At 41.8% G+C, this 23,655-nt stretch overlaps 1 protein-coding gene across 2 annotated transcripts in view; it reads left to right on the top strand.

Annotated features, from left to right (window-relative positions):
• The window catches only part of PITPNB (phosphatidylinositol transfer protein beta), a 34,684-nt gene extending 14,719 nt beyond the window's left edge, over positions 1-19,965 (top strand). The window contains exons 8-12 of one of the 2 annotated variants that reach the window (XM_037375290.1): positions 7,925-8,002; positions 12,686-12,796; positions 14,991-15,113; positions 18,262-18,346; positions 19,239-19,965. In XM_037375290.1, coding sequence (XP_037231187.1) covers positions 7,925-8,002; positions 12,686-12,796; positions 14,991-15,113; positions 18,262-18,309 — 360 coding nt within the window. In that variant the 3' untranslated portion in view covers positions 18,310-18,346; positions 19,239-19,965. The remainder of the gene's footprint in view (positions 1-7,924; positions 8,003-12,685; positions 12,797-14,990; positions 15,114-18,261; positions 18,347-19,238) is intronic. The other variant, XM_037375289.1, reaches the window with a different exon arrangement.
• The last annotated feature ends 3,690 nt before the right edge of the window (positions 19,966-23,655 follow it).

Raw genomic sequence — 23,655 nt, 5'->3', positions numbered from 1 at the left:
GCAAAGGATTGTTTGCTCATGTGATTCTTAGAGGGCCCTGGTACTTTCTCCCAATCTTCAGCCTGCTTCCAGAATCAGCCTTTCTTCATATTGGGATGTTATTTACTGGTATAGAAAGTAGAATAACCTGTACACACTTTGAATTTTGCTTAATCCCTTCACTAGTACCTCTGGCTTCTTTTACAAGTATGCGTCTAAAACTGCGCATTCCATGGAACAACCTATGTATGTATAAATAGGGCTTATTTCTAGTCAACTGGTTTTTTCCCTCCCCTGTTTTCTATCCCCTAACTAAGGCTTTTTTCATACTGTCCTGGGTGCTTGTAAATCTTCATGTCCTTCAGTCTCTTTCATGGGACCTTTGACTTCTAGGACACGGCACAACACTGCAGCATACATCTGTGCTAATGGAACAAGACTGGCTTTATTTTAAATTTGAACCTTGGCATTCTTTCAAAGGGAATTTCAGGGAGTAGTTCACCTGATAGCTGTCCTGTAGATACAGGACTCTTCAGGAGATGGGGATGACTGTAAGGTATCTGTTACTAAAAGCCATGTAGCTAAACCTACCCAAAATACTTGAATGTTTTTTTGCATATCAGTTAAGTGGACAGTAGTGCTAGTGATTTTCAGTTATGAGACTTGGGAATATGACATACTTTGATTAACCTGATCTTGATCTTTATTGTGCTGTGGACAAGTATTCACAGAGCTCTGGATCATTTTGGGGAAAAGTGCTAGTATACGTTTCCTGCCCCAGTCAACTTTGTGTTTTCTGCAAAATAACACTATTATGTATGTTCTCCCTTTTAAAAAGCTAATGCCATATTGAGTTGAAAAGCCAGAAACTGTGTCCACCTGCCTAGTTGGTCTTACGGCACGCTGTGTTCAGGAAGCTTTTTTCATGAATTTACAGGCATGACATCAGACTTGTATCATTTTTATGTTCAGTTCTAAAAGTTTTCGTTCTGTCCTGTATGTATGTTTTCAAGTTTTATATTACTTGATAGAGTAAATTATGAGCTATCTGGAGTACTGTTACTACTTCTAGCAGGTCTTATAAATTAGAATTGTAAAGAAGCACCCAGATCCCAGGTTTGTTGCAATTACTACTTTATTGTATAGGACTCACAGTCTCTCTAAACAAATCTTTACAACAGTTTGTTGCATTCATGCATATTACATTGAGATTTGAGCAGAAACTGCCTATGAAATGGTATCTGTATATTTCTTTGAAATGTTTTTTGGCTCCTCTGTATTGTTATGCTGCTGTGTAATGATGTTTTGCCTGTCTAGCTTTCAAGAGGGCTTCAGGGTTTTTTCACCATAATATTTGTTCCAACAGCTGCCTGTTTTTCTTCCTAAGAAGGACTTGTTGCTGTCAGGAGTTAAGCTCTTGCTGCACAGATATTTTCCTTAAACTCTGCAAAGAACTGTTGTTTATTTGTACTTTGGCTCTAGTCCAGTCTTCTTCCTTCCATGCTGTTAGGGTTTGTGTATTGAGAAGAGTTCCTACAATGCTCTCTTGTCCATCTCGTCTTTAAGTTAGACAGAGTTTTTTCTTTGTCCTTAGCAGCATTTGTGTTAACTGAGTCCTGAAAGGTCTTGGTTCAAAGCCTCTGTATGTGGTCTCTAGCACAGAAAACTTTACCATGACTTAGATTATTTTTCTTCAAATTTTTGTTTTCACTCCTGTATTTTACTTGTAGGTAACATTTTTTTTTTCCCCTCCCAGTGTTTCCAACTGTGTTTATATGTGGGTCCTAAATGCAAGAGCACAGTTGCTTTTTACCAGTGTCCCTGTGCAGGGAGAGGTATGATGGCAAATTACATGGTGTCACGTGGACTTGGGTGTCCCTCTGGTATCCAGTCAAATAATTCCACAACATATAAGAGGCAGGTCAAGGTTGCATGTATAGGTTAGTTTAAATGACGAAACAAAGATTGCATATGTAAGCAAAGTTCTTACCTTAGCAAGTTTTCTCATCACTGTATATTTGAAAATTTGCATCCTACTGTTCATTTCTATAAGCTTGTGTGGTATATACCATAACGTGCGGGTCTGAAGTACTGATGATGCAAGATACCACAGGGTTTGTTAGCGAATGCAATTTTTAATATTAAATTTTTGGAGGATTTTGAATGAACAGTCTATTACTTGGAAATAGTGATGTTTGTTGGTATTTTTGCTTTATTTCTTTTTACTATTTTTTGTCAGGAAGGGGTTTGCAATGCAGATGTAGAAGTTGCCAAATATATTTCACTTTAGTCACGTGTCAAGATCGTTTACATTTCTGCATTGTATGGAACGTGGAAGCTGTCTTTCTGGTGGAGAAAAAGCCTTGTTTTCTGAAGTTCGTTTAGCTTTCTTCAAGCAAGGATGCTGACTTCTTAAGTTTTTAATATTTATGTAGATTTCACATTGTAGTGCTTACAAAGGAAAGTAGCTCAGTTAAATATCTGTATCTATAAGCATGCTTGCAGGTTTTTGACAGTGCTTTGCAGCAACTTGTAGCAAGTTGAGGCATTTCATCTTTGGTGTGTGTTTAACACTGGCTATCTTGCTGGTGTTGTGAGGCATGTATTAGTCCCTTGTAAGCTTCTCGGAGTACATCGATTCTTCCCGTCTGTGCTGGTTCCTGGATGCTACAGGGCTGTGAAGAGTGATGGCGGTTACTTTGGTGACAATTTGAGTGAAGGGGTTTTTGTCTTTGAAAATGATTTTGACCTGGGTCTTCCAAGCTAGTACAAAGGTACAGTCTAGTAACAAGTCATGTCACCTAGTCAAAATATGTGTGCTTTATAATCTGATGCAGGGTGATTCATGCAGTCTCCTGTGGATTTTTCTTACTGCTATTGACATTTTTAGATTGGACCACAACAGTGTGCGTTTTCCAGTAGTGATCAACACTGGATGTTAAGGAAGGTAGAAACCTCCGCTGTGCTGCTTACTCCCCCTGCTTCCCAAGTGGAATGGGTGTAGGAAGGGCTGGTTAGGCAGAAATTATATTCAGCGTTGTCTAATTGGAACCAAAAGCAAGACAAACAATATAAATGTAACAATTGTGGTATGTAAATACATGTTTTTATTTATATGTAATCATGTAAAATAATAACTGTATAATTAAATTTAAATTGTGTAAACATAAACAATATTACAAATACATAATCTCTGCAATATTGTATTGATATTATTGGGGAAGAGATGTACTGTTTTCTATCTTTTTCTGCATCGTGGGGCTTCCACATGTTATTGCAGCCTAAATTGTTTCATGGGTCAGAAAATTGTTCAAAATAGTCTAATTCCCTGTACTTCCTTTCCTCAAGTATAACGTTGACAAATAAATTGTGTTTTATTTTTCTGTTTAATGAGAAGGGCTGCACTTAATTTGAGATATTTGTCGTTAAAATGAAGTGGTTTGCTGCATTCTCTATCTTGGGGCTTTCCATGGTAAATCCAGTGCTGATGAGCTGTGTTGTCTGATGTAATCTTTCTCTTTGACAGTTATGTAGAGAAATCTCTGCAGAGTGTGCCGTTGTAAAGGAACAGTCCAAATTACATCCTGTTCTTCATGAGAATGCACTCCTGTAGCTTTAGTAAGGAGTCGGAACTGCAGCTTATCTGTCCTTCTAGTGAACAGTTTGGAAAAAATGTTTTACAGCCTAGAAACGTGTCACTGTGGCAGCACAGACACCTGGGCCCAGCCAAGCACTGCCTATCAGAAGGCAATTAATTCTCTTTCAGCAAAAATCTCTAAAAGATTTCTGTGCCTTCTTTCTTTCTTTATCATTATTGACCTCTGATGGAGTTAGCAGTATTCTGCCTGTATTTGTGTTGAAAGTAACTTAAAATTTTTGTTTTAAATCGCTGGCAATTTTACCTGGTTGGGGTTTTCAGTTTCTACTAGCTCCAGCCCCTACCTACATATATTCCCTTTCTGGTTTTGCAGATTTCAATTTTTTATTCCTCTCAATCATGTTTTTTCCAGGCTGAAGATTCATGGTCTGCCTTGTTATTTGAATGGAATTAGTTCCATAATTAATCATTCTTGCTGTCTTCTGTATCTCTTCCACTTCTAATGTATTCTTTTAGAGAAAAGGATACCAAAAATCAATGTAATATTCAAAATACAAATGTACCTCAGAATTGTAGTCTCATAAGGTATTTTGTGTTATGTTCTTGCCTGGTTTCCTAATATCCCAATGTATTTCAGATGTTGGGCTCATTTTGATATTGCCTTTCTGTTGCTTTTAGGTTTGGTCTGTTGCGCTCCGTAGCGATCCATGAAAGCACAACAGCAATCTCATTATAATTATTGCAGTTTCTTCTTTTTTCCTTTAAAGAAAGCATGGAGATACTCTTAAGAACATCCTGAATATGGTATCATCACGCAGTGCTGTGAGACACTGCTTACAGCTGGGACAGCAGGCCAGGCAGCATCCTCCGGGTATCACTAGTGCAAATGAAGTTTATGGTATGGATGTCCCTGTGCCCTGCACCGCTGCGGTGCGAGCTCTGCCTTGGTAGGGTATTCAGACAATCAGACTAAGAAATTCAGGGTTGTCTCGATCCAGTACCTGGCTTTATTTACAAAACTGGCATGAAAATATGGAAGCTTTTGTATTCTGTGGTTCTGTTTAGCACAGCGCTACCTCAGAACAGCAGCAATATTTATGCCAGGAATTAGTTCTCTAGAGCAACATGTTTATTGGAAAATTGTTTATCCGTTACTATAGCTTGGTCCTTTTCTTAGTGTCTTCCATCCAGTGTTTGAGTGAAATTGTTAAACGCAGTTATCATCAGTAATTTAAAACATTAAATATATTTCTGTAAAAATATTCTGCCGTAGTATTTACATATATTTTTAAAACGTGATTTACTTGTGAAGAAAATGCTTCTTTTTTTTTTCCCCACCCAAGGATTGTTAAAAAAACAAGTCGTGCGCATCATTCAGCCTCCAGAATATGCAGGACCTGGGGTTTCGAGTAGGTTGCAGCTGTCTTCAGCCACAGTATTTGGAAATAACTAATGAATGAGAAGTCTGCAGCTGGTGGCGAGCACTGTAAATTGTGTGCCCTCAGCTCGCCTCCCCCTTGGCTTCCTTGGCTTCCTGGAGGAGACAGGCTGCGCACAAAGGCAGCAGGCACGCTCGCTTGGTGCGTGCTCCCGTACAGCAGTAATTGGGAGCTACGGCTGCGTGTTGGGTGCTGAAGCCATCACACACTTACTTGCTCTTTTTGATGTCTGTAAAAAGGGCATGTCCAGTAAAATAATAAATAAGCAGGGTTTTACTAAAGTTCAGGTGACAAATACTGCTATTAGTCTTTCTCCAATTATAATAATACTGAGTAATAAAAAAAATTACATTTAAGTGTTGCTGAATTTAAATGTTATATACAGTGCTTATGCTGATTCCTCTGATTGTCCCTGAGGTAGACAAAGTATTATCTTAGCACCTGTGGGACCACCCTGCTAAAGTTGTCTGGCCATGATATCCGTTCTTTAAATAAACATACTGTTTCAGTTTAGAGGAAAATACTACTTGTAGAAGTTCATAAAAAAATACTGGTGAGCAATGTGATTGAATGTCTTGACTCAGATGTTTCTAGGAAATTCTTGCTCAATTCTTAAAAGTGCACGTTTGAATACTCAATGTGGAAGTTTATCTGAATACCTATTAATGCTTTCTAGATATATTAATTACAGAGGCTGGAAAAAATCTGTTAAAAGGTTTCTTCAGCCTACTTTAATACATAGTGTAGGTAGCTACATTAGAAGAACTGGGAACAATGAGGAAAAAACTGGGGAGAAGAATGTATCAGAGAATAACAGCTGATTTTCTGTAAGTGAAATCAGATTCCTCTGAGAGGATCTCCTGGATATTCCAGTTCCATCTAGCTTGCAAAAAGTGCATTGTAAATGTCAAAATCGTTATGAAAGCATTAATAGCTAATTTGTGTAGCCTTGCTCAGTGGATCTGGAATTTCAGCCTAGAAGTAGCCTTCATTCCTCTGTGCTAATGGAAAAATGTAGATTTGAAAACTGGCGTGTTACACGGGATCTTAAAAACTTCTGATGGCTGAAACAATGAATTCCTGTAATGGCTCCCCCATTGTATATGCACTAGCACCATCTGTTGAATTCAAGTTACATGAGTTAAATGTGAAAAGTAGGGAAATGGAGCTGTTTTGGGAGGGCTGAGGAAAGTTGATGGGAATTCTTTTGTGTGGATTGGTTTTCCCATGTTCGTTTGGGATTGTCCTGGTGAATAAATGTGAAATCCCTTCAGAACAATGAGAGGGAAATGCTTTTGCACAGGTGATAATTCATCAGGTGCTAATTATCATAGGGTGGGAACTGAGGCCAAGAATAAAAGTGGAGAGGAATACCCAGTTATATGATGGTCTGTAACTGAGGAGTTTATATCCTTTCTGGGAAAAAAAACCCAAACCCAACACAGAATAGGGAAGACTAAACTGTTCATTGCTTGGAGTGACAGCTCTGTCTTGGGTGTTTGCATCCTTCCATGAAGCATCTGTTACTGGCCACTGAGACAGAATATTAGATTAGAGTGGTCTCTTGTACAACTCCGTCTGACAATTCCTGCTCGATCATGTTACGGTGTTCGGGTTTTTCATGTGTGCTTATGTTCATGCTTTTGTCTACAAGAATTAACTTGGTCATCTAGGGAAACCAGTTCTCCAAAACACACTGCTTCTGCAGCAGGGTTGTAGTTAGATGGTTTCAGTATGCTTCAGAAGAGACATCACGATTTCAGTGGGTAATATTCAGAGAGCCATTTTTTTAATTCACATCTATCTTGCTGCTGATGGCATGTAATTTTGAATACAGGGGTGAAGGTCTAGTTTTAATTAATCTTAGAAGCAGTTTACAAACGTGATTCCTTGTTGACAACTCTCAGGTGCAGGAGTGGGGGGATGCCAGTAGCTACTTTTCTGGTGGTATTACTTTCACTCCATGTTCTGCAAATTTTGTCCTCATTGAAACTTGTTTTTCAAAATGAGACCTTAAACTCTGCTAAACTTCCTTGGGGCTTTTCAGTAGGACCCATCAAGCATTTGTTCTGCTTTAAAGCAACTTAAACTTTTACGGTTCTCCACGGTTGCGTGGGTGTAGTGTTATTCTTAGGGTTGATGTTTTTCATGCATTGTGTAAACCTTAGGTGTTTTCAATTACTAAGGTCAGAGTTTTTAATCCTTTCCTAATTTCCAAGGTAGCATCTTTATCAGGTAATCATTTTCATGCCCCTCATTAGGAAAATTTAAGTAAATCTCTACGTTGGAAGCATTTGTCACTTTTGACTCTGTGGGTAATAGTTTTGTCCCATTGTGTATGACTAGGTAAGCAGGGATGTCTGTTGTGAAGCAGTGCCACTCAGACTGCTGCCTTCCCTCTCTGTGCTTAGCCTGCTGATGTCTCGCAGATTGAGATTATGCAGTTTCTAATTTTGCAAGTTAGCTCACTTATGCCTTCTTCCCTTTCATTTTGGGGTTCTCAGGAGTGGACACATGTTACAGCTTGGAAAAATGTTAGCGCACTGATTTCTGTATCACTGGGTTCTGTATTACTGCTATCTCTTCCCCTCAGAAGTTCACAAAACTGATAGATAATGCTGATGTCACACAGTGTGCAGCACAAAAAAAATCCTGAGCTAGAAGGCAGCCCAGGTGTGCTGTCGTAGTATGAACTGGTAATGAGCACCACTGGTGATAACACAGTGAATGGGTGAGTGTGATGGAGTATTCAACACAAATGTAAATCAACCTAACACGTGTTCCACCTGTTCTGCTGCACATCACTCAGGAGAAGCAGTTTGGTAGTCCTCAACAGAAGCTTAATATAGTGGAGTATTGAATCTGTTTGGGTTTGTTTTCTGACTCTCACGGGTTTTTTATGTTATAGGACTACAAAGCTGATGAAGACCCTGCATTATTCCAGTCGGTTAAGACGAAGAGAGGACCTTTGGGGCCAAATTGGAAGGTACTAAGAACTGATGTTACAACCTTGTGAAGTCTTTATCAGCAGAAAAAAAGTCATGGTTCCTTAGAGACTAGCACTAGTACTGTTAGTCTTAAAACAAAGGGCAGGAAATGAATACTTTTTTGTATTCAGCTAAAATTCCAAATGTGTTAGTAAGCAAAAGTACTGTCTGCTACTTGTTTAACATCACTACTATAACCAAAGCTATGCAAATTTAAATTGGATGAACTTTATGCTTACTCAGGTTTGATATGTGAATATACACTGCGATGAATTCCATGGAAGTCATCAGTGCGCTGGAGGTGACTGAAAATGAAAAAAAAATTAGTTGGAAATTTCCTTGTGTTTAAATGGATATCAGTGTATTAGAGCAGGCTAATAGTTACTACCTGTGTATGTTTTATTTAGTTACCAAACAATTAGCAGAAAAGACTGGCAACTAAATCTAACCCTGTCTTCACCTTACCATACTGAGTATCTAGGTATTTTTCATTTGTATGGAGTGTGTACAAAATGCTATGAACCTCCAGTAATTCATCATACTTTCCCTCAGTGAGATAATGCACCGTGCTTGCATTTGTGCATGTTTGTGTACATGCATGCACAGATGCATCTACCATGTTCTTGACATTTTCAGTCTGGCATATGTAATGTGAGTTGATTTGGGAAATCAGTTTTCTACATTCTTTGGTCATTTAGCAGTTCCTATGTGGCTGTCAGTATGACTGCAGTGTGAAAGCTTAGCACTTAGTCACATCCAATGTGAATTTGTTCTGCTTATATATTCAACTACAGGAAAGTCATGCTTGAGAACAAAGTCTTTCGTAGGTAGCGTGTGTACTGGTGCAGTGCCAGAATATGTATGTGCCACCCTTTGTAATGCCTCTGTACTTCTCTTAACAATTTAGCCTAAACAGTTACTGCATACGTAAATATGATCTTATCTTGAAATAACTTTTTGTAGAGTCTCTTGCCTGGGGTCCGCTTCCATTTCCTCCAGAACCTTGCTTGACTCAACTCAGGAACACATTTCCTGTGGACCAGCACATACCACATGGAACCCAACGACACCTAACAGCAATGCAAAACTTGCCAGCACATCCCTGCCCCAGTCACAAAGCACACCCTTCCACAGACAGCCATCCAAATTCATGTATATATGCCCATCCCAGAAAGAAATACACTGTCTGCTACACCACATATCCTCATAGAAACTGAGAAGCTAACTGGTGTATACTGGAAGGAATATGCAGGCAGTCTGTCAGGAATAGGCCCTCAGTTACCAATTATGATATAGGTTTTCACTTTTGTTGTTACTGTAAATGAAATATTTCATCGACAGAGCATAATTTTACTTCTTATGTTTAGTGTGTATTGTGATGAATTATGCTGAAGTCTGTGCTGAGGGGTTTTTTAATATATTACAAAAGGTGCCCCAGTTCCTGAAATTTTCTTGTAAAAGTATTGTCTCTCATTACCCAAAAACGTTCTGACTGCACCATGAATGTTTCTGTCAAAATACAGTGTGGAGGACTTTCTCCGAGAGGTGTGAATTTTCTTGTAGTTCATTACTTTAGATGTCACCATTAGTTATTTTACCACTAGCTTTTGCAAAGCAGCAAGATAAGCGTCAGATATTAGAGTGGGATGCATTTGGACCAGCAAGCTGTCCGTCTGATTTCCAGTGCTACAAGGTGGCTGTGCGAGCTGAAGTGGGCAGAAGGCACACCACCCTTCTGCTGTCCGAGGCTTGGCCTGTGTCTTAAATGTCCGATAACTGCCCGGTGTGTCTGACAGAGCGGAGGCCCCGTGTCCCAGCACACAGGACCACGCTCGTTCCCAGCTGGCCTGAGATCACTAATAGGCGCAGTCTGAATTCAAGGACGTAAGGTGTCTCTTGTCCCACTGTGGCGTGAGGCTGTGGTTCAGGGGCACCACTGTGCAGCGCTGACTGGTCACTCCTCTACTTTAGTACCTGCTGCTACGGTGATTTTAATGCTGTGTGGTAATTAACCTAGGGGGAAAAGTAGCAAACCAGGTTTTTGTGAGAGGATGGGAAGCTATGTGGCAACACAGGGAGCCATAACAGGACCATTGAGATTTTCAACAGATCAGAAAGGGTTTGGGCAACTAAAGCTGGCATGTCGCTGCCACTAATGCTGTATTATCAGAAGAAAAGCTTGCAAAGGTACCTCCTGGGTCCTCCACGTACTTCAGTTTGTCTTGGTGAGAGCTGGGGATGCAGTCAGTGTATGCCATGGACCTGTTTGCTGTCACCATAGCTGTTCCTAATGTCGTCTTTTCAACACGATGAAAGATCCTGTGATAGTCTGACTGTACAGACACAAAAATAATGTAAAATTCCATCTGAACACCAGAAAGCACTTTTTTACTATGAAGGCGATTAAACACTGGACCAGGTTCCCCAGGGAGGCTGTGGAGTCTCCATCCATGGAGATACTCAAAACCTGACTGGACACAGTCTTGGCAGCCTGCTCTTGATGACCCTTCTTGAGCAAGGCTCCTGCACCTGGTGGGCAGGGACAGTCCTTTCCAACTCAGCCATGCCATGATTTTGCAGTCTACACATACCTACACGCTTTGTGTGTCCAAAGACAGAAAACAGCTCTGCTTCAGAAAGTTTCTGAGCTTATGAGTAGCTGGAGATTGATTGAGTTTCTAAGTGAATTATCAATATTTTCTTCTTTGCGTTTTACTTTTTTACGTAGGTTTCTACCATTAGTTGCTGTCGAAATACTGAGCCAGGTAGACTTTGCGTCTGAGCGGTGGGGTTTGTCCTAGGCCCAAGCATTAGCTGGCATCTCATGATAAAACAAGCGTATTGCGTGTACCAAAATGATGGCGAGGGGAGGCATGTATTCGAACTCCCATTATTGTAAGCTCATTCTACCTGGGCTAAGTACTCTTGCTAGCAGGGTAAAATTGTCACAGGGGTTTTTTTTGTGAACTGGGCTGAGAATGTGTATCCTGCCTTAGAAGCTCGTTGTTCCTTCCTGCTCAGGAAGGAAGGAGGAGGCTGATGCAGGAATAGCCTGCGTGACCTAAAGAAAGCAGGCAGTTACTGGTTTGTTTTTTAAAAACAGCTGTAGAATGATAAGGAGAACTTTAAATGCCTGGAACTGGTGGCACTGAATTTGCATGTGCCATTTAGTTCTGCCCTGTTACTGACGCCTGGACATAGGCTGGTGCTGTTTGGGAACACCAAACAACAGCTGCACTTTGTTTTTTGCTCGTGAATAGACCATCAGTCTTCTGATTATAACTGGTTTTCCTTTAAGTGCTCTCTGGTGGTGAGTATTTGTGAATAAAAATCTGTCTTAAATATTTATTACGTACCTAATTTTTTTATACGTTAGATATGTCTCACAGTAATCTTTTTATTGTGTACATGACCAACAGGAGTTGTCCTTTTCATGGTTGAAAGAAATCTAGCTTTAAAGTTATGTAAAGTATTCCTACTTAGAAGTTTGTTGCAGATACAAAGAATAAAAATCTGTGGACTTCTAGTAATTGTTTGTTGTTCAAGCCACACACACAGATTTTTAGGTTTTTTTTAAGCTACTGTCAACTTCCGTTTTTGGTTTGGTTTTTTTGTTTCCTTTCTTATTTTTCCTTCCTCTTTTACAAGGCTTGGCATAACCTAACACACTTTGTTGAACTGAAAACATGATATGGGCTCTTGTATTATGTAAATTGGACCACACGAATTGTAGGAAAATCACTGTGTATGATGTTACAGGTACTTGAAAATTGTTTGGATGTAGGAACTGTAAGAAACCTGGGAATTAGACAAAATGGTTGTGGGCGTCTCATGAATTTCCCTCCGTTCATTCCTCTGGGGAATCTGTCCTCTGCATGAAGTCCTTAAGCTGGACCTGCTTCCAAGCAGTTCTAAGTGGAGCTTTAGTTGCTTTTACAACCACCTGTTGACATTGATGATAAACAAATTCTCTCCCTGTTTTTCTCAGGGTAGTAGTCAGAAGGTCTGCAATTCAGTATGCAAAAATAAATATGTAAATTACACCTTAAAACTAGAAATTATCTCTGCCCCTGGGTACAGACGTACCCTTCTGGCACTGTCTGCAGGAGAGGGATGTGATGGAGGGAGGAAGAAGGGGGAGCACGCCAGCGTCTGTGTGGGCAGAGCAGAACCGCAAGGAGATGAAGTTTTGTACTTTTGCGAGAGGCAGACCTGATGGGCGGGTTTCTGCCACTGCTGAGCAACTTGGTACAACTCTGATTATAATTGCCTTTGCACAGTAGACCCAAAAGTAAAAATAATTTGGTGCTAGCTGTTGTAATCTAGCTTCATTGTCATTTCAAAATGTCAGAAAGTATATTACAGTGGAAATCATGAAAATTAAATCCGTGGCAAGACTAAGATGTCTGCAGCATGGATAGAATTGTTTTACAGATTTAACCTGATAGATTGTTAATGCCCTGTGTTCAGAGTACAGTGCTAAGTATTTACTAATACTTGGAATTCCAAGTACTATCATAATTCTAGTAATACTTAGAGTTATAATTGTAACAATTATTTAATTTACTATAAATTAACAATGTAATCCTAATAGAATACTTGGAATTATAATTTCTAATAATGAATTTGACTGAAGTAAAGTTTTATAAAATTAAAAATTCCTTCCCATTATCCATGAACAGAAAGAGCTAGCAACTGATGAAGAGTGTCCTAAAATGTGTGCTTACAAGTTGGTGACTATCAAATTTAAATGGTGGGGACTGCAGAACAAAGTTGAAAACTTTATACAAAAGGTAAGTGCCTCTGCCTTGTTGGGAGGCGGCTGGGGAGGTGGGTCTGTGGCGGTGGGGGGGGTTGAGGAGGAAGAGTGATGAAATTTCCTGTTGCTGACTTTCTGTTCATTTCTTCAGCAAGTACAACCATTGGTGTCTTAATCTACTAGTGATGGTGTTTCATTGGTGGCACTAGAATAACTTTCCAGGTTAAAAAAGCGAAGGTATAGGCAAAGAGCCTGTCTCATGCAGGTTTAGCACTTGATTTGGTACGCACCGACACTTGGCAGGGAGAGAGGTCTGTGGTTCTTTTTGGTTTTTTTTCTCTCCTAAGTTGAAAGTTGCATAAAACGTGCTGGTGTTTCTCTAGTATTTTATGTTCTAGTTTTCTTATGAAACTCTTGTGTTTCTGCTAATTCTAAACTATTTGATTTTTTTTGGAATTGAGTGCTTGCAAAACCAGGTATGACACCGGTAGAATCCAGTGCACTAGGGTGTAGCTGGCGATCGTGGTGTTTGGTCAGTTTACGATTATGTCTTATTTCGTTACTGCTGTATCACCAGCATATGAATAGTAAAATATTTTCTAAAGTACAATGAAATATTTAGAATGTGAACTTAGGTGTAGCTAGAGTGTTTAATCTAGACCATCATGCCAGTTCTTTCCAGTCCAGAGTAAATACGCTGTAACAGTGGGTTAACCAGAATGTGATCATCCAGTAGCGGCTGGCCGTCGTGTTTCCTCATGGACAGCCAGCGCCAGACCTTTTTCCTTGTGGTGACCAGGGCTTTCAGCTCCCAGTGGACCACACAGCTAACTGCATTAAGTGCTTCTTATGGATTTCAATAAATGTGATAGCAAAAGAAAAAAGTTTCAAACAATAGTAACTGAAAAATGTGATGGAGAAGGAAGTTTGTGATGGCGACAGTATAAAGTAAGGGTAAAGAGACATTGGAGACCACATTTAGCATGGTGGGTTTGGGAAGGAGTTGCCTGTCATGCATTTCAAACTGAACACTGTTAGGAAATAAGCTGAGTGGAAGAGCCAAGACCGATTCTGTGGTCTGATGAGGAGTATTTGAAGATACAACTTCTTCTTTTTTTTCCTTGCTTTACTTGAAGCTTACTGTTTAGAGGAAGTTATCTCTGTCTGCTAGTTGTCAAGAACGGTATGCTAGATATGGTCAGCATTGGTTTTGAGGACAGCCAGCAGCTTGAGTGATGCAACGTCTGGGAGCAGATGAACAAGACGAGAACTTCAGGTGGCAGCCTGGGTAGCTGAATGCATGCAGAAGTCATGAGTTTTAGTACTAAAATAGATGCCAGTGTTGTATATACGTGACTACTTTTATCCGAGCAGTCGGAAGCCGTACTGGAAATCTTGCAGATCAAATCATTTGTATGATACATCTTTCATCATCCAAGTTGCTGTTATAAAAGCTGAGATTTCAGGGCACTAGAGATGGGCTGAGCTGGCAAGTTGCAGTTCTTTGGCACAACACAGCGTGGTTTTGAAGATGGAGAGTGTTTTGAAATGTGAAACCTACCAATTTAAGTAGGAGAGGTACAGTGAAAATATTCCTACTGTCATCGATTCAGAACACAGAGAGGTGTACTTCAATGAAAAGGCTGTGGAAGCCTTAGCTTGAATATTTATACTGTCAAGGTTTTGTACCTCTGAAATTGCATGGCAGATATTACTGGGATGCTGATTTGGTACAAATTACAAGCATGCCATCTTTGGAGTCAGAATTACTTCCCTTTTTGCTTCATTCTGGCTTTAGGAATTGGCTGCTCTTGTTTCTTTTAACAGTGAGCACAGAACCTGCAACAGTTCTGTTGTAGATTTTTTGTACAGTTCATGCTAAATGTTCTAGCTGTTGCAATGCTGCTTTTATTTTCTTTAGTGCTATCTTGGAGCTGGAACAGATTTTGAAAGGATTCTTCAGCATTTTCAAGTGACATGAATTGCTGAACTTTCTTAAAACTTTATTTTTTTATAGTGAAATTTGTTAATTTATTTCCATGTTAAAGCATGTGAGAAATGAGATGAGTTAAAATTGGATCCAGGAATATGAGGGGGCTGAACCTGTAGCAGTGTGAAACAGCATGCACCTAAAGATCATAACTTCTCAAATTGAACAGCTGCAGTCACTTCACCAGTCTTTGGCAAAATGTAGGCCTATTATCTAATGCTTGTTTATCTTCTTAAAGCAAGAAAAAAGGATATTTACCAACTTTCATCGCCAGCTGTTCTGTTGGATTGACAAGTGGATTGATCTGACAATGGAAGACATTAGGAGGATGGAGGATGAAACCCAAAAGGAGCTGGAAGCGGTAAGGATGCTTTTTTGAGGCTGAGGTGTGTGTGCTATCTACCCGTAGATTTATCTGTTCGGGAATTGGCGCAAGTTACGTTGTGTCCATTCCCGTTTGTGTGTTTGGGCAAGTGCTGATGAACATGACAGGCCCTTTAGTGGTTCTCCTGTGCAGACCTGTGCACCTCAAGCTTCTGCATACTGTGTTGTGTCAAGCTGGAAGTGGCTGTAAGGTAAATATTTCTGATGTCACTAAATCCAGAATGTCTGCCCTGACCACCCCTTTACTTATGGTGCCATACCCATTGACAAAGTTCCATTTGGGGCCTTTTTGTCACTTGTCAGTTAGAATTCAGTTGTCATCTTGCTTTTCCATCCTATGTCTTGTTTTGTTTCCTTTCTAATCATCATTAGATCTTTTTACTTTTTCTCTTCAAACGTGTCTTCAAGAAAGCTTCTATGTGTCACTTCAGCTGTTCCACTCATCCCAATTAGCACACCAAAACTGAGAATTGTTCTTGCAAAAAGGAAGTCAGTGATAATTAACAGGCTTGAGATAGTGTCAGTGTTCGTGCTCTAGTGGCTGTGAGGACCAAAAACGTATAGCCTGGTCTGTCTTTGGACTGATGTCTAGAAGGAAACTCATCCATAGGGCACTTTCTCTACTCTTTCCTTTACGAGGCAGAGGAGCATCCCAGGCTAGGCAGGCACCCGCCTTCTGTAGTGCCATTCCAGAGCATGACCTTTCTCATTGTAAGTCCTGCTGGTTTTTTGAGTTTCTGGCAGTCTTTGCCAGTTGCCTTATGCCCCAAACCCATTCAGCTTGTCACTTTCCTTTCATTGTCTTGGTTCATTCAAGACACGATGTGTCTTCAGCTGTAACTTGCTTTTTTGCATGGTTTAACTCATTTCAGCCGCCAGACATCTGTAACCAGATTGCCTGGTGCTTTAGACCTGCTGTTGACAGTGGTTCTGAAGCGCATTTTGTGGTTTGTGCCTAGCACATCTTTTAGTTTCAAAACTACCTGTAGCTCCTCCATCCCCACTTGTTGCGCTCTCCATGTTTGGGCTTTACAAACTGCGTGGAACCATCTTGCATTGGGTAGAGTTGTTTTCTGGATTTAGAAGACGTGGTTCTTCGTTGTGCTTTGTGTTAATAGGTTGATGTTCTAAGCTGGTAAAACCAAACTTTTCCTTTCAAATAAGCAGAAGGGTTTGTCTGCTTTGGCAGTTCCCAGAATATGCTTTGGAAGAGAATGATACTCACTTGCTCTTGCAAACGTTGTGCTCTTTCATTGGCATTTGGATATTTTTGGTTACGGGAAGAGTTGTCTGACATGGATTCCTTTAATTCTACTTTATAGTAGAACCTATTCCTAGGTGTCTGTGAAGGAGGAAGAGTAACCACTTTCCTCTCTCCAACTGATTTTTGCCAGAGGGGTTCTCTTTGGCACACCCATAGTTCTTTATTTGGAATGAAACCGACTTAATCCAATTTCTGTGCCAAAGGATAGTGGCAGTGTGAGGGATGCATACAAGGTGGTATTGGAGAGAGCAAGCAGCACTTGGCACATCTGTGTGCATGAGAAAATTTCCCTTTCGTGTTTCTGTGCGCTGTGGATGTTTGTCTTCTTGTAGAGAAAGTTCTGTTTCACATTTTTTGCTGGTAAGTAATCTTTTAGTATTTTTTTTTTTTGCAAAATATTTGCTGCTTTTTAGTTCTTACCTTAAGCCAAACCCAGATCACATGTTTCTGGGTGTCACACTTAGCCTCATTCTTAAATATCAACCATGTTTGTTTACTGTTTTCTTGTTTTGCAAAGCAATGCAAATATTTTATTTCGAATAACTTGTTGTGTAAGACATTACCATCAGGAACTTAAGTGTATTACTTGTTGAAAAAGTCAGCTTTTTGCAAGAGAAATGTATTGATGAGTTATACTAACACAGCTTTTCTGTGTGCACTGTGAAATGTGAGAGGAGTGGGGACCTACTGTTAAAATTTTGAGGTTTTTCTCAACTGTTATAATAGTTATCTACAAACGCCTGTAAATGATGCAATTTCAAGGTTTTTGTGGTGAAGTGCATTATTGGAGAATAACCTAAAGGCAAAAATGTCACTGCCAAATAAAATACAAATGCCAATTTTATCCCAAATAATTCGTGTTTGTTTCAGATTTAACTACTTCATCTGTTGTGCTAAACAGTAACTTCCACTAAATCCCAAATGTACCACAAAACCTTATTTTTTTCATCATCTTTTGTTTATGGCCAGGACCTCTGGGAAGTGAGAACACTTAGTGATAAGGTGCTTAATATGACAAGAGTATCTTCCTGCTTCCATCCCTGCAGAGTAGTTGGCTTTTTTGACAGTATTGCACTATGCAGTTCTGTGATGCTTAAAAAACCAACACACCTGCAGGAAGCAAACCTGATAATATTGGCAGCATTACACTTTCTTACACACGATGCTTTCTGTTCCTGTTTGCTTTCTCATTAACACCCTTTCTTCTTCCTGGTTTGAGCTAATCTTTCGCTTTGGCTTCTGTGCACATTTCAGTTCTTTTGTTGGTCCTGTTCTTCATATTAAGTTGACTTTTTTTTTTTTTTGATGGTCGGGATATCTGCTTTTGTTACTTCTTTTGTTGCTTTCTGAATAGTCATCAGTGTTCTTCCAGACTTTCTCTAGCCCAGCCCATCCTTTTCTCACTGATTTTCTTTATCTTTTACTTTGTGGTTTATGTGTCTGACTCCTGGAGATGAGGAGCACCTGTGTGCTTCATTAAATACACATCAGCTAATCAGTACATAGTAGAAAAGCATCTGACCCTGCCAGAGCACTGTGACCGACCTACTGCATGTCTTTGTGAGGGTAGAAACACCACATTGGGTATTTCAAGCAGGGAGGCTCCATGCTGAAGCATCATGGGCTGTTAAAAAATTTAAAAAGTGTCATTTACAGCTGCTATACAGTTCCCAGTGTTCCTTCCCAAAAAGAAACACTGTGTCCCCCATCTCCAGACAAACCCTCAGCTGTAGCTTGAGGCTGGTTCTGGTCCTGGCCAGGGAAAGGCGGTCCTGGTCATGTAGGTTATTACTTCTCTCTGACTAACCAACAGCGTGATAGGTTCTTTATGTGGTAGCTCACAGTTTTATTTTACGTTTAGATGCGTAAGAAGGGTTCCGTTCGAGGCACTTTGGCTGCTGACGTCTAGAGGAGTTCTCTGTAGGTTCTGAGGCAAATCAAGCTGTGTAAGTCAACTGCTGGATGGAAAAGGAGAAAAGTGATTAATGTTCTGATGGATGGGAATTGCTGGCAGAAATCACCTGAATGGACATTATCCATATAACACTTCTGGGCCTTACCTCCCTCCTGTTTGATAACCTTGTGGTGATCAACATGTGGAGATGACCCTTGGTGTCCAGGGTGCACAAGAGACCTCCTGTGCTGGGGGCGCTCTCTGCGGTGGCAGGACGCCTGCGGTGTTGGCCACCTCCCCTGGTCCTGCCTGCTTACCCAGCGCAGAAGCCCGCTGTGCGTGACCTGTTGGTGTCACTGCTGGCACTGAGCTCTGAAGCCCACAGGTAGTCTTCTGGGCACAGATCAGAGAAGTCGCGAGCATCATTCTGCTGCACACCCAGCAGCAAAGTGATACGTGGACTTGGTCCATGTAATTTAGGGAAACCATGGGCTGTAGTCGTCAAAGCCTGTTAAGTCCCTGAAATTCAGTTCCACCCAGATACTTACAAATTGTTACTAAATTGGGTTAAAACTGTTACTGCAGGAAACGGGTTGTCCCTGAGTTGCCAGCTTTTGAGTGCGCGTGTCCAGTACTTCGCTGGGGGTGTTTCCCGCCGTGACTGTTTTAATGCTGCAGATGGGGTCCCCAGCCAAAGCGTTTTTAAAATCCTGCTGATTAGTGTGGGGCTCCTTGGAGACTGGAGCTGCTGTCCGCCACTGAGCACAGCACCCAAATTAAGATTCCCTAACGAGTCTTGCATTGCTTTGGTGTGATTTGCTCAGTCCTGGTGATGTTTTGACTGCTCTGCCCTACTTTTCTTGGAGATTAATAAAACTGCCTGTTTGGAATTTGCCGTTTGAGGAAACTATTAATGCTTAATTATGTATTTTCTCTCTCCACAGTTACGTAATCAAGGCCAAGTCAGAGGAACAAGTGCTGCCAATGATGAATGATGATGGATTTAACCGTCACATGCAGTGTTGATATACAAATGTGTGTGTGGATGCATGATTATTTGTATATAATTATATATACGCACATGCATACTGAAGGGGGTTGTTACAGTGTCTCCAGGGTACTATACCTGTCCTCAGCAAAGATTCAAAGGAAACTGCTTTCATTATGTATACCCGAAGCAAATAAAAATCAACTGAGTAATGTCATTTAAAGGATGAATTATGCTAACTGGTATGTTTCATGAATGTCAATACTGGACCAATTTATTCCCTACTTGTGTTTTTTTCCTGTCTTGAGTCACTCTGCTATAACTTGCCCCATATCTCATTGTAAAGAAACAGATTCAAATAAGTTAATTTCAGTTTTGTGTCTTCCCTATGTGGTTATTTTTGGAATAGGAACAATGAATGTATTTATAGCTATTTATTTCTGGGTTGTCATTATCCTATAGTCGAATCAGAAAAAAAAAATTTCTATTAGTGGAAATTGGAAGACTTTTACTGTTGAGTAAGTTTAACCCAAACTTTACCCATTCACTGATTTAAAAGGAAAAAAAATCGTGTTTTATTGGACTTTTGTACATTGAATTGCTAATGTTTTTTCTTCATTAAAATTGGCAAGATTAAGGAAAAATGGCTTGTGATTTATAAAATAAATGCAACTTGAAATTTTCCAGAAGCTGGCTTTTTTAGACAAAGATACTGGCAATACTTGTAGACTATTTCAAGTGTATCTGTGGACGTGGAGGGCGATGGTAGCCCTTCCCTCAAGTGATGCTTCCTGTTAATGAAATCGCTGTTCTCCAGAGTTTCACTTTGGAAGCTATGCAAATGGTCTTGATTTCACACACATTACGCAATGGGATATAATTGTGATTTTAGCTCTTTTCATGTTGAAAATACACTTTAAAAGAGATGTATACTTTCAGATATGATGAAAGTTTAAATTGTAGCATCTGACATATTTCTCTGATATTTGTTAGGAGTAGACACGTAAAAGAAAAGATGGTATAATAAAGACCTCCTGTAGATAATTCTCAAATAGGGGAAATGTCTTCAGCATTTTTTAAGGAACTATTCAGAGCATATCATAGATGTATATTATCAAAATGCTTGCTAGATCAGAAACGATTATTTTAAAAACACTAGTTAGATAAAGTTATATTAATGCCTGGTTTCCTCCCAGCATCCCCAGAAGCCTCGGTGGGGTGAACCTTGCTTAAGCTTCCATCTTCATCATCTCACATACCTCCAAGTACTTTGACATCATTTTGGACCTACTTTGCTTACAAGAGGAGTGATCTGATTTTCATTACAGTCAGTGACAAAATCTTCCTAAACTTCCAGGGTGGGCCAGGTCTGCCGTGCAACTTGCCCTGCCTGCACGCCTGTCTGCTGTGAGTGCCAGGCACTGATGTGTCTGCCAGCACGCGGGCATCTGTCCCTCTCCGGTGTAATTGCACCCTCCCACCCTCTGTGTTGCGAAATTAAATTTTTTTTTTTTCCTTTCTGGATTGGTAGTTAAATGGTTTTGTCCTCTGTACCATCAGGAGGTTGGTTTTGTAAATGTACATAGAGAGATGCGCACGCATACATGCACACGTACCATTTGACAAGTGTGAGCAGCCAGGAGGGCTGTTGCACACCTGGAACCCAAGGGCTCGGTTCTCTCTTCAGCGCTGGAATGCGAATCCCGCTGCCGTTGATGTGAGTCATAACGCAAACTGAGGGAAAGGGACCCTACAACTTTCATGTTTTTGGACTAGTGAAAACTTGAGAGAATCTTGTAGTGAATGTAAAATGTTTAGTTTACTTTGGCAGTCTCTGGTGTGACCTACAGTAAAACAGTCAATGAAATTTAATTAAATAAATTTGATCATAAAATGCTCTGTCTCTTGTCTTAGGTATTAGTATTTGCAGTTCGCTAATGAGCTGGCATTTAGTTTTATTGAGCTGTGTGAGAAGCTTGGAAGCCCTCTAAGGATGCGCTCTGGCGGCCGTGAGCTCAAACCTGGCGGGGGGAGGGAAGGGCTGCTTGTGATTTTTCTTTTGTTTCAGGACTCCAAGCTGAGCAATGCGTATTTAGCTGGAACCGTGCCACTATCTAGAGGAGGATGAGTTCCTTTTGCTTTTGTTGTGTATCATGACTGCCTACCTTAACGTGCCAGGCTGACAGTTTTGCAGACACTTGGCGTTTGATGCTCTCAGTCTGCAGCAGCTCTCTGCCTGTGGCCGTCTTCGTCTGTTACAGCTGCTGCTGATTCTGCATCTTGCCCCTGCGTGAGAGGATGGTCCTGCTGTGCGGAGAGGACAGGATGGAGGCGTGGAGCTCACCTTGCCCGGTGCGGAGGCGGCTGTCCGAGCACAGTTTCCTCCGGAGCGAACAGCCGCTCTGGCAGAACCTGAGGGAGCAGCACATAAATTTGTGGGTCTCTTGGCAAGGATGGCTGAGAAACCTTTCAAGCTGGGGTAAGATCATGTGAGTATGGAATATGTATGTATGGCGTGTGGGGGAACGGCTGCGCAATTCCAGGCGGCACGTTCAGTCTGGTGTCGGTGATGCGCAAGGCTTCAGAACAGACTTTTGGAGAAATAATTAGAAACGGATTAAGTAATATAAAATTAACATAGGCAGCTGCCTCATCGGGTGGCACCGGGTGGCTGTTGGGTACCAGAGTGCTTGCGGTAGTCCCAGGCAGGACGTGAAGCCACTCAGTGCGCCCGAGCTGGAGTCTGGATGGGAGAAAGGGTTGCGGGCAGTGGGTGCTGATGCGGGGGTCCCTGCCCAGCTGATCCCATTCTCTGCCCTGTCGGCTCCCGCCGGCAGGCTGCCCTTGCTTCGCAGGCTGGTGGCTCCCAGGCCAGCACGGGGAGGGCAGCAGGGCAGCTGGGTGGGGAAGGGGCTGCCGGCGGGGGTGGGTGTTGGGGTTGGGGTTGCTGCCCAGCAGCGCTGGCCTTCCCCAGCTGCATTGCTGATGGGATGCATCTCCAATGGGCTACGTCTCCCGGTAAGGCCTCAAGACGAGGAGCAGGAGCTCGCTAGTGCTGATTAAAACCATCGTCCCAGGGGAGGAGAAAATGAGAAATGGATCGCGTGCTGCTGGTCTGCTGAAGGTGCTGGATTTCAGAGAGCATCTGTGATTTTTAAAAGCTTTTTTGAAAAGACATAGTCATTGTTGGGTAGCGCGAGGTCCTCTCGCTCCCTGATCAGGCCCCAGAAAGTGCTGCGAGAGCTGCAGGGTGGAACAGGAGGAGCCTTTGTGTTTGGTACGTACAGGACTGAAGCTTGCCTCGGTGTCCCATTGGAAGCTGGCTCTGGCCTCCCCTCCCTGGCTTCAGTCTTCTTGTAACGGAGCATCCCAGGAACGACCTAGTCTTTTTGTCAAGTATTTTAAAATAATATAACTGCTGTAGTGAGGGAGAAACGATCAGAATTGTGGCAGGAAAAAAGCAGTCTGTGCAATCATGGAACTGATAAATTACAGAAAGGCTTAAGAGCAGCGGCTGATGATTGCAAGGCACTTTGCAGTTTTTACAACAGCTTTACTTTTTACTTTACAACAGTAACTTTTCCTCTCGGGTCCCAGCTTTCAGCCTTTTTTGATGAAAGTTTGAGTTAAACCGGCATCGGCATTGCTGCTCGGCATTGCCTGCAACAAGGCTTTACTCCTGTCTTCTTTCCCCCTCTTCTCAGCACTCGTTGCACATGAGCTCTTGCTGTCAAGGTTGCTGGCACTGGGTTTGCTGCCTGTCCCTGCTGAGCAGCAGCACTGGGGGTTTGCCCCCCCGACCGCAGAGGCTGCTGCTTGGCTGCAGAACGGCCGAGGGATGCGGAGCATGGTGGGGGCAGCCGGAGCAGGAGCTGCTGTCCCCCCTAAGCTCTGGGACATACGGTGGGTGCGTGTTACGGGATGCTGGGAGTGATGCGTTAGTCCAGAGAGGTATCGCAGAGGCACAGCATCTCTCTGCAGCCATGGGTGAAGGGGGCAGAGGGTCTCGCCCTGATGCTCGGTCCGTGTGGGGAGCGGGCTGGCTGGCAGCTGCGGCAAGAAAATGGTTCAGAATTGACTGTTGGTTTTCTGCTTTCAGCAGTGAGTGTGTCAGCAGGAAGGATGCTTGTTCTACCTGAACAGAAGTCAAAGGGCTGGATGTCAGATAGGAAGGAGGATGCAGGTGCCTCCATCCCTGGTCTGGCGCTGGCAACCTGCAGCCAGCAGCAGGTAAAGCTCCTTGCGGGTGGCACTGAGGCAGGAGCGGGTGCACGGAGACCCCCTCCATCTGGGTGCCTGGGCAATTCACAGCTGCCGCTCAGTGTCGGGGGAGCAGGAGCGTGTAAAGTTGGGGTGTTTGGTCCCGCGGGGGC

This window comes from Falco rusticolus, chromosome 1 (genome assembly GCF_015220075.1).
Source record: "Falco rusticolus isolate bFalRus1 chromosome 1, bFalRus1.pri, whole genome shotgun sequence".
In the NCBI taxonomy this organism is placed as follows: domain Eukaryota; kingdom Metazoa; phylum Chordata; class Aves; order Falconiformes; family Falconidae; genus Falco; species Falco rusticolus.
Note: the sequence above shows the minus strand (reverse complement) of the source record. Positions and strands in the feature narration are given on the sequence as shown.